Source organism: Mesoplodon densirostris, chromosome 11 (assembly GCF_025265405.1).
Source record: "Mesoplodon densirostris isolate mMesDen1 chromosome 11, mMesDen1 primary haplotype, whole genome shotgun sequence".
Taxonomy (NCBI): Eukaryota; Metazoa; Chordata; class Mammalia; order Artiodactyla; family Ziphiidae; genus Mesoplodon; species Mesoplodon densirostris.
Window position 1 is genome coordinate 96,013,635 of NC_082671.1, and position 11,445 is coordinate 96,025,079.

At 37.8% G+C, this 11,445-nt stretch overlaps 1 protein-coding gene across 1 annotated transcript; it reads left to right on the plus strand.

Annotated features, from left to right (window-relative positions):
• The first annotated feature begins 3,155 nt into the window (after nt 1–3,155).
• On the plus strand, nt 3,156–7,033 carry LOC132499163 (plakophilin-4-like). The gene is given in 2 exon segments (XM_060113553.1): nt 3,156–5,976; nt 5,979–7,033. Coding segments are annotated over 2 exon segments (3,459 nt in total). The 5' UTR covers nt 3,156–3,284; the 3' UTR covers nt 6,746–7,033.
• The last annotated feature ends 4,412 nt before the right edge of the window (nt 7,034–11,445 follow it).

Genomic DNA, 11,445 nt, shown 5'->3' on the forward strand with positions numbered 1-11,445 from the left:
TCTCTCTCTCTTTTTAACATTCATTTATGTTTTTCCTTTGGAATCAAGTATACTTCCGGTAACAAATTCATTTTAAGGTGAAGTAGGTGAGACATAATAATCAAATTCTCTAGAGAGGGTCTATGGTTTGGGTATGAATATAGTCAACATTATCTGTGCTTTGTTATGTTACAGGATTGCCTCAGTCTCCAGGGAATGAACATACTATCCATCCTATAAATGGTATTTCAACGTGTGTTTTGTGTGTCTACTTTAAAACCCTAAAGCACAAACTGCTACAAAAGGAGGATTTTTGTCTATTAAATAGCATTAACATGAAATCTCTTTGGATTTCTTTAATAATAACCTCGTAGTAAGGTTGAAATGTGAAAATACAATCCAAGATTATTCCAAAATCGTTTTTCCTTTCACCAAAAAACACTAATATGAAATAGAAAAGGGGTGGTTTACATCACCAAACCCCAAATTCTATGTAGTAATTTTATTATCATGTGTCATCAGCAAGTATCATTATCAAAAGGAAATCTACTTCAAATTACTGTCAGATTTAATTGGATATCCAAAATAATCTTTAGTAAATTTATAAAGATCATTATGAATCATGAGTTATTCTCTGAATATTAAGTAGAATGTTGTTAAATCCTTTTAAAATTTAAATCTGAAGTGTAAGTATTCCTTCATAATCCATCAAGATATGAAATCTACCTAAATGAAATCATCCTCTTTCTATGCTGTTTATTTCAATCTAAGCAAAGTCAGTCTCCAAGAAAAAAGAAAAGTTGATAATTCAATGAAAGGACAAGTTCTAGGTGATTAAATGGTGAGGCATTTTGAATCAGAGACTCTCCTACTGCAGAATGCCTTTCGCAGGCTCAGTTACTTTTTTGAATCCTGTTGTAATTTTAAATTATTTTAACAAAGGACAAGGGCATAGGAACTGGCTCTCCTTTTGTTTTTATGACCTCAAATAACAGTGTAGAATACTTTAAAGGAAAAATGTTGGAGTTTTTCAAGAAAGCTTTTCCAAAATACTGACTGAAATATGCTTGAGGATCTGGAAGAATGATCATTGCTTACTAACCTATAAGAGGGGAGTAGTCTGTACAGATATTTCTATCAAAGTTTATTATTTTCCCTGCAATATCTGTTTTTTGACAAAGGTGAATATTTCATGGCAATGATGTTTGTTTGTTTGTTTTTCTTAGGAAATAAACAACATAACAGTCTATGATATAATGATATTCAATACAATCTTATTTTTAAATGTTAGGCAGACTATAAAGAGGCAATAGAAATAGGCTTTTGAATGAGACAGTGATTTCTTTGTCATATACTTCAAATAATTACTTGAAGTTAATACTTCAATTGATTGTTGTTCTTATTTGATTCTCTCAAGCTTCTTTCCATTTATCTCTACATTTTGTCACTAATTTCCAAGTTTTATTTTTTTTCTCATTTACTTCTTATGTACCTGGTCAACATCAAACAAGAATTTTCTTTAAACATGAATTTCGATGGACTTCAGACCTAGTTGAAAAACTTTTTATAACAAAAGTGAGACTAAGTCAAAATCCCTGAATAGATACTCTTCATTATTTCTGAAAAATTCCTTTCAACATATATTTTCAATGATCAAAGTAGTGCAGTTTAGTGGAATCAGCAGTTCACAGATTTTTTAATTAAACTCTTCTTTTGTTACAATCTAATTTTTTGACTTAGTCTCAGTTTTTAACTGAGAATTAGAATAAAAAGTATAAATGACCCAATGAAATCTTAAATATGGTGCCAAATATTAGGCAGTTGAAACTAGTGTCTTGTATTGTCCCAATTTTAATTTAACTGCTTCTTTAATTACAAAATGATAGGAATTCTTTTACTTGGTATACTAATTTTTTTCTCTTAATGTATAATCCAGATATCATTGCTTGTTCTTTGGCTTATTTTTTCACTCTTTAATATATCTTAGGATGAATATAATTTATTAATTTTTATGTTGTCTAATTTATGAACATTTTCTTTTATGGGCAATAATTTTTGTTTTTATATTAAAAGATTTTCCTTAAATCAAGGTGATTAAAAGATTTTCCTGGTATTTTATACAGCTTTATTGTTTCACCTTTCACTTTAGGCTTGTAATATTTCTAAATTTAATTTTGAGATTTAAGAGTCTGGTTTTACTTTTTTATACTGATAGCCTCTTATGCCAGTGACAATTTTCAATTTTTAATATGTTTTTAAAATATCTACCTTCTTTCTCCCACCCCCCAGTAAACATCCATGGATGTTAATTTCCTATATATTCTTCTGTGTATAATTTTAATACACATAGAGGCAAATAGAAATATAGATTCCTTCAGCTACTTTTACATAACATGTAGCATACCATATTTACACTGTTCTTCAACTTATTTTTGTTAACAAATAATATATCTCAGAGGTCTTTCATATTAGTAGAAAATAATGTTTTTATTATTTTTTTAATGACTACATATTATTCTCCTATATCGGCATAATTAATGGATAATTCTGCCTTTTTTGCACCACTTTGCAGTCTCTGTCATGTCACATAATGACAAATGTATGGGACTGTTTCTTTTTTCTCCATATCTTAAGTTAGTTTATTTTTAATTTCTCCACTAATATCCCATTCTCTTAATTACTGTAATTTTAAAACAAATCTTGGTATATGAAAGAACAAGGACCTTTTATTATGTAATTAGCTATTTAATATCTACTTTAAAGAAGTATTTTTGCTTTTTATTTATCCCTCTATTTTATTTATTTTTTAAATTTCTTTAATTTAGGCTGTTAGGTTCTTATTTCTTTCCATCTACATTTGTTTATTTTGTGCTTGCTTTCAAACATTTTAAGGTGGTCAGTTTGCTTGTTACTTTTCAGCTCATGCTCTTCCAATGTTAATTTTAAAGCTATAGCTTTTCTTCTAGACACAATTTTAGATGCAACCCACAAGATATTATGTGTAGTATTTTCATTAAAATTCCTTTATGCAGCAGTAGAGGGGGCTCCGGGGCTGAGTCCGCGTCGACGCCGGCCGCGGAGGCGGCACCATGGGCAAGGGGTAGAGGGGCAAGTTGGCCACCGCCGCCGTCGGGGGTGGTGGGCGAGCCGCTTTGGGGTAGGGGGCGGGAGGGGGAGGGAGGGGCGGGCAGTCGCTCGGCCGCGGCACTTTTTTAATTTTTTCGGGTGCCGCAGCGGCCACCCCTCGGCGCCGATGTTCCTGATCCCCGGAGCGACGACGGCTGCTGCCTAACCTGGAAAGAGGAATGCCAGCTCCTGAGCAGGCCTCATTGGTGGAGGAGGGGCAACCACAGACCCGCCAGGAAGCTGCCCCCACTGGCCCAGGCATGGAACCCGAGACCACAGCCACCACTATTCTAGCTTCCGTGAAGGAGCAGGAGCTTCAGTTTCAGCGACTAACCCGAGAACTGGAGGTGGAAAGGCAGATTGTTGCCAGTCAGCTAGAAAGATGTAGGCTTGGAGCAGAATCACCAAGCATCGCCAGCACCAGCTCAACTGAGAAGTCATTTCCTTGGAGATCAACAGATGTGCCAAATACTGGTGTAAACAAACCTAGAGCTTCTGACGCTGTCCATCCCAATAACTATCTCATCAGGACAGAGCCAGAACAAGGAACCCTCTACTCACCAGAACAGACGTCTCTCCATGAAAGTTTCATTCCTTCAGGATCATTGGGTAACTCAAGAAGTTCAACACAAATGAATTCTTATTCCGACAGTGGATACCAGGAAGCAGGGAGTTTCCACAACACGCAGAACTTGAGTAAGGCAGATAATAGGCCACAACATTCATTCATAGGATCAACTAATAACCACCTGGTGAGGAATTCAAGAGCTGAAGGACAAACACTGGTTCAGCCATCAGTAGCCAATTGGGCCATGAGAAGAGTTAGTTCAGTTCCATCTAGAGCACAGTCTCCTTCTTATGTTATCAGCACAGGCGTGTCTCCTTCAAGGGGGTCACTGAGAACTTCTCTTGGTAGTGGATTCGGCTCTCCATCAGTAACCGACTCCCGACCACTGAACCCCAGTGCATACTCCTCCACCACATTACCTGCTCAGCAGGCAGCCTCTCCGTACTCTGCACAGAGACCCACCTCCCCATCAGCTGTACGTCGGATTGGGTCGGTCACCTCCCGGCAGACCTCCAATCCCAACGGACCAACCCCTCAGTACCAAACGACCACCAGAGTGGGGTCCCCACTGACCCTGACGGATGCACAGACTCGAGTAGCTTCCCCATCCCAAGGCCAGGTGGGGTCATTATCCCCCAAACGCTCAGGGATGACCGCTGTACCACAGCATCTGGGACCTTCACTGCAAAGGACTGTTCATGACATGGAACAATTCGGACAGCAGCAGTACGACATTTACGAGAGGATGGTTCCACCTCGGCCAGACAGCCTGACAGGCTTACGGAGTTCCTATGCTAGTCAGCACAGCCAGATTGGACAAGACCTTCGTTCATCTGTGTCTCCCGACTTGCACATCACTCCTATCTATGAGGGGAGGACCTATTACAGCCCAGTTTACCGCAGCCCAAACCATGGAACCGTGGAGCTCCAAGGATCGCAGACAGCACTGTACCGCACAGGTTCGGTAGGTGTTGGAAATCTGCAAAGGACGTCCAGCCAACGAAGTACCCTTACATACCAAAGAAATAATTATGCTCTGAACACAACAGCTACCTATGCGGAGCCCTACAGGCCAATACAATACCGAGTGCAAGAGTGCAATTATAACAGGCTTCAGCACATAGCACCAGCTGATGATGGCACCACGAGATCCCCATCAATAGACAGCATTCAAAAAGACCCCAGGGAGTTTGCCTGGCGTGATCCCGAGTTGCCTGAAGTCATTCACATGCTGCAGCACCAGTTCCCGTCAGTTCAGGCAAACGCAGCAGCCTACCTGCAACACCTGTGCTTTGGCGACAACAAAGTGAAGTTGGAGGTGTGTAGGTTAGGGGGAATCAAGCATCTGGTTGACCTTTTGGACCACAGAGTTTTGGAAGTTCAGAAGAATGCTTGTGGTGCCCTCCGAAACCTTGTTTTTGGCAAGTCTACAGATGAAAACAAAATTGCACTGAAGAATGTTGGTGGGATACCTGCCTTGTTGAGACTGTTGAGAAAATCTATTGATGCAGAAGTAAGGGAGCTGGTCACAGGAGTTCTTTGGAACTTATCCTCATGTGATGCCGTAAAGATGACAATCATCCGCGATGCTCTCTCAACCCTGACAAACACTGTGATTGTTCCACATTCTGGATGGAATAACTCTTCTTTTGATGACGATCATAAAATTAAATTTCAGACTTCACTCGTTCTGCGTAATACGACAGGTTGCCTGAGGAATCTCAGCTCCGCGGGGGAGGAAGCGCGGAAGCAGATGCGATCCTGTGAGGGGCTGGTGGACTCTCTGTTGTACGTGATCCATACGTGTGTGAACACATCCGACTACGACAGCAAGACCGTGGAGAACTGCGTGTGCACACTGAGGAACCTGTCGTATCGGCTGGAGCTGGAGGTGCCCCAGGCCCGGCCGCTGGGGCTGAACGAATTGGATGACCTACTCGGAAAACAGTCTCCCAGCAAAGACTTGGAGCCAAGCTGCTGGGGGAAGAAGAAGAAGAAGAAAAAGAGAACACCACAGGAGGATCAATGGGATGGAGTTGGTCCTATCCCAGGACTGTCGAAGTCCCCCAAAGGGGTTGAGATGCTGTGGCATCCGTCAGTGGTAAAACCATATCTGACTCTTCTAGCAGAAAGTTCCAACCCAGCCACCTTGGAAGGCTCTGCTGGATCTCTCCAGAACCTCTCTGCTGGAAACTGGAAGTTTGCAGCGTACATCCGAGCAGCTGTCCGCAAAGAAAAAGGGCTCCCCATCCTTGTAGAACTTCTGAGAATGGACAATGATAGAGTTGTTTCTTCTGTAGCGACTGCTTGAGGAATATGGCCCTAGATGTCCGCAACAAGGAGCTCATAGGTAAATACGCCATGCGAGACCTGGTCAACAGGCTCCCGGGCGGCGCCAGCCCCAGTGTGCTGTCGGATGAGACCATGGCAGCCATCTGCTGTGCCTTGCATGAGGTCACCAGCAAGAACATGGAGAATGCCAAGGCCCTGGCTGACTCGGGGGGCATAGAAAAGCTGGTGAACATAACCAAGGGCAGAGGAGACAGATCATCTCTGAAAGTGGTGAAGGCAGCAGCCCAGGTCTTGAATACACTATGGCAATATCGGGACCTCCGGAGCATTTATAAAAAGGATGGGTGGAATCAGAACCATTTTATTACACCTGTGTCAACATTAGAGCGAGACCGATTCAAATCACACCCTTCGTTGTCTACCACCAACCAACAGATGTCACCTCTCATTCAGTCAGGCTCCAGCAAACCTTCACCAATTTACACCAGTTCCTATTCCTCACCAGCAAGAGAACAAAATAGACGGCTACAGCATCAACAGCTGTATTATAGTCAAGATGACTCCAACAGAAAGAACTTTGATGCATACAGATTGTATTTGCAGTCTCCTCATAGCTATGAAGATCCTTATTTTGATGACCGAGTTCACTTTCCAGCTTCTACTGATTATTCAACACAGTATGGACTGAAATCGACCACAAATTATGTAGACTTTTATTCCACTAAACGACCTTCTTACAGAGCAGAACAGTACCCAGGGTCCCCAGACTCGTGGGTGTAGCATCATGATGCTCGGGAGAGGAACTCTTTCTTTCTAACCTTGTTTGGATTGAGATGAGAAGTCCGTCTTGCTGATTTGCTGATGAAATGTGAAAGTGACATGGAAGGAATGAGTGAAGAGAATTTTTTTTTCTTATTTGAGGAATTATCAGGGAAGTGAGGCAACCTTTGGGAGGGAGGACTTTCTAAGCTCTACTTAGGCATTAGATCTAATTACTTGTAGATTCTATAGTCTGGTGAAGGTGTGGGCGATGTGATGAGAGGTTTGAGGAATGGGTGAAAAGAGATGGGGGATGTGTAGGTCAAATCAAATTAAAGATGATTTTTTTAATGGGAATAAGTTATGTTCTGATAGTTTGTACAGAAAAAAAAAAATAATAAAATGGATGCCCTTCATGTTTTATTGCTATTACTAAATGTCAAGATTGTACGCTATTGTGTCTTGTAAATTTCTTTTGTTGGTGTAAATATGGAAATGCCACATTGGTTAAGTGCCATCATTTGTAACGCAGTGTGTCATTTGAAAAGAGATTTGAAGAAACTGACAGCTTAAAAAACAAACGGGAAACCCAAGGAAATGTTAGCAGTTAAAAACAAACTACAACATCCTTTGTTTTCAAAATGAATAGTGTACCTTTGAAGCACAAAGTCCAGTCTGGTATAGCAGCGCCATGCCCATTCCCTTGCCTCTTTCATAGGACACTTCACTGCCATTTTCTATGCACATGAAAGAAAAATAAATGTGGAAATTTCATCCTTGGAAAAAAAAAATTCCTTTATGCATTCTCCTTTGACCCATGGATTATTTAGATGTATTAACTTGCAAATATATAGTGATGTTCAGTTATATTTTATTGTATATTTCTAACTTGATTGCATTGTGGTTTGTAAACATGTGTACACTTTCAAAATCCTTTGAAGTTTGTTGAAACTTACTTTATAGCCCAGCAAATGATCAAATTTTTTAGGTGTTTGGCATTTGCTTAGAAAAAAATGGTATTCTGCAGTTCTTGTGAGTAGGATTCTAACTATGTTCCTTAGCTCTTGTTTTCATCAAATTATTCAGACCCTCTAGATCTTTCCTAAAATTTCTTTTCTGCTATTATGAAGTTTTTTTCATCTGTTACTGAGCAAGATTACCACTTGATTTTGGATTTGGCTATATCTTCTTACATTCCTCTAAGTTTTTGGTCATTAGAGGCTATGTTATGGGATGCATACAAATTTAAATTTGGTATATCTTTCTGGAAAGTTAAACATTTCATCATTCTACCATGTTTCTCCTTATCTCTACTTTTAAAAAAATTTAACTTCTAAATGGTCATTAAAATGTCTACAAAAAGATATATCCTTGGGCTTCCCTGGTGGCACGGTGGTTGAGAGTCCGCCTGCTGATGCAGGGGACACGGGTTCGTGCCCCGGTCTGGGAGGATCCCACATGCCATGGAGCGGCTGGGCCCGTGAGCCATGGCCACTGAGCCTGTGCGTCCGGAGCCTGTGCTCCATGATGGGAGAGACCACAGCAGTGAGAGGCCCGCATACCGCAAAAAAAAAAAAAAAAAAAAAAGATATATCCTCTATCCATCTTTTAACTTTGTCCATATTTTAATGCTCAAATCTTCTGTGTCCTTTGTTTTAGATATGCCTTTTTTAAACAGCATTCAATTGAATTTGGTTTTTAGCAGAGTCCACAACCCAATTCCTTCATAGCAAAGTGTTTAGACTGCTAATTACTGCTATATTTGGATTTAAGTCCACCATCTTATTTTCTATTGGTCCCTCTCTTGGACATATTTTTTTGCTATTTTTTAACCTTTCACTGAATTAGTGTACTAATTTTTATTAATGTAATTTTCCTGATATCTATCTGTTGACCTAAATACAAAGCAAATATTTTGAGAGGATACAAAATTGTAAATAGAACTTAACCAGGGGAATAGAACTGCACTGAAAGGTAAGAAGGAGCTTCAAAATTTGATGTTTACATTGTTTGGTTTGATTTTTTTTTTACACTGGGCATATATTTTTATACTGACTTTTGGAAACCAGATGTGCAGACTACAGTAATTCTGCTAAAAGATAATTCAAAAAATGCATGCAAAAACAAGTAGAAATTGTTTATTCCTTGAATACTTTAGACTATCTGTTCAGCTTTTCCCCACTATCTACTTACTCTCATGCCTAATAGCATAAATGTAATTTACATAGCAAAAACATTCACAGAAAAATAATGTAGCTTTTATAATATGTTTCTCAGCATATCATTGAGTGTTTTTTATGCAAAGTGGCTTCACTGGGTTCTGGCATAGGGTCTTCAGAACTGCTCTGGCCTTTGCATGACCCCTTGTTTTCATTAAGTGATGAGCTCTTAGTAAATGTGATATAGGAAGAAAGGCTAGAGTAGTGAAAAGATTACAAAAAAGTTTGGGGTTTTTCGGGTTTTTTTATTTTTGGTTGGTTGGTTGGTTTTTGTTTTTGTTTTTGTTTTTTGACCTTTGTCAAGTCTTGATACATCTGTAGGCTTCATCTGCAAATCAAAGTGTTAAACTAGAGTTGGATGATTTTAGGCCCCCTACCAGTCATAAGTACATAACAACGGAAACATTTTGAAGACAGGCAATCTAGTCCTACTTTCAAATTCTGCTCCTTCCTAGCTATATGATTTCGACAGTTACCTGATTTCTTTGGCATGTGATTCTCTTTAATACAACTTGAGTTATTCTGAGTAAATTCCCAGTAAATCACTGAGTTATTCCCAGTAAAGCACTTGGGGAAAATCTAAGTTCTGTCCCATGGAACAGAATTATTATTATTTATTTTCATCTTTCTAGCAGATAGTAGGCAGGTGATGATTATTAGTTTCTACTTCTTACTGACATTCTAGAATTGTATTGTAAGGAAATTGCAAATTAGTTCTATGAAAGATTGATGTCATATTTCATTGTCTAACCTGGAATTTACAAGTGCTCACCTCTTGCACATTAATAAAATGTGAAATATTAATATATATTATATAGAACAGTTTTCAACAAAAGATGTGAATCCTTATGCATCCATGACTCTATATTAAAACTTTAACAAGTTTACACATTTAAGTAGTGATATAATCTTATAAACAATATATAAATGGTATATTGGCAAAGACAATATAAAGAATCAGGAAAAATACAATCAAGCAGAAAATTGAATGTAAAATTATTTGAGATTTAAAAAATCTTACTACCATCATAACAACTTTTTTATTTTTATGTTGTATTGTCATGTCACAATTATGATAAATTTTACTACAAAGTGGTCAATATCATATTAGAAGGTCACTTTAGTAATTGGAAGTGAGTCTCCTAAAGTGATAGCAATTGGAAAGCACAACATTTTACTTTCATGAATGCAATGATTTAGTTCTTTAACCTCTAGCTGGTTAAGCATGATATATAGTAGAACATTTCACTTCTGATATATGCACGTGAAACCCTGACAAGAATTAAAGGCAGAGTGCAGATTTAAACTGCTGGCATCCCTCACTCTGCTTGAATAATTGCTAAAGTTACTTTGAAGTACCTTAGAAAGAGAAAAAAAAAGAAAAAAGAGAAGGAAGGAAAAGAGAAATGAAAGAAACATCAGAACAAAAAACAGAGAGGGGGAAAAAAAGGAAAGAAGGAAAGAAGAGAAGGGAAAGGGAGGGAAGAATGTAAAAAAGTAGTCAATTTGCTTATTTTCCTTTCTGCACAAATAGCATCCTAAAGAAAAAAATATATATTTGAAAGGCTTTTAATGTAAACATGGACAGCTGTTTTAGACATTGTAACATGTGCACATTTGAAAGACACATCATGAAAAAAATTCATGCTGAAATGTCAATTTTATAGCTCTAAGATAGAGGTCCTAAGGTTTAGAAGTTAAAAGTAAGTTAACTCCTTGCTTATTCAAACATTAAACTGTCAGCATGGAAATAAATTTAAAACTTATGATGGTCCGAAAATGTGGTGCTAAATGAAGTCTGAAGACCTATTAACCTGCTTGAGATGTAAACCAGGAACTATTACACTCTGCTCTTCAGCATGTATTCAAGTACTTTCTAGTAGTGTGTGAGCTATTAAGAGGTCAACAAGGAAGCTGAATAGTATCTCTTTTTTCCTAAATGTAATGATAATGTTAGCTATTTTCAGTATTCATTTAGGAATTGCATGCATGTAGGAAATGGAATACTTGCTTAAAAAGGATTTCTTCAATTTTTTTTATCAGTAATGCTGAACTGACAATCCTTTAACAAATTGGCCAATAATCCATTTTTCCTTTGTTTTAGGGCTTTATAGGGATTTAAAGGTAAAACACAACATTTGTAAACATACTTACATGTAGGTGGTAGACACTTTAGATAACTTTTGACAAATTATTCATTTTTTTTTTTACTTTTATTAAAAAAGTTTTTCATTATGTTAATCATAAAATATTTTAATGCATGAGCTCCTTAAAGTATTTAAACTTAATAAATTCAATATGAGATAAAAATAATAGTAATTAAATTCATTAGGTAAGGAATATGATCTTTCCTTTTGCAGTTAAAATATGTTTCTACTTATTATTGTCATGTCAAACAAATATACTTTTAAAAAGCTTCACTAGGACATTTATCAATTATTTTAAGATAACATATCAATTATATATATATTTGATTTACATTTGAAAAGGCAGAATGGACTA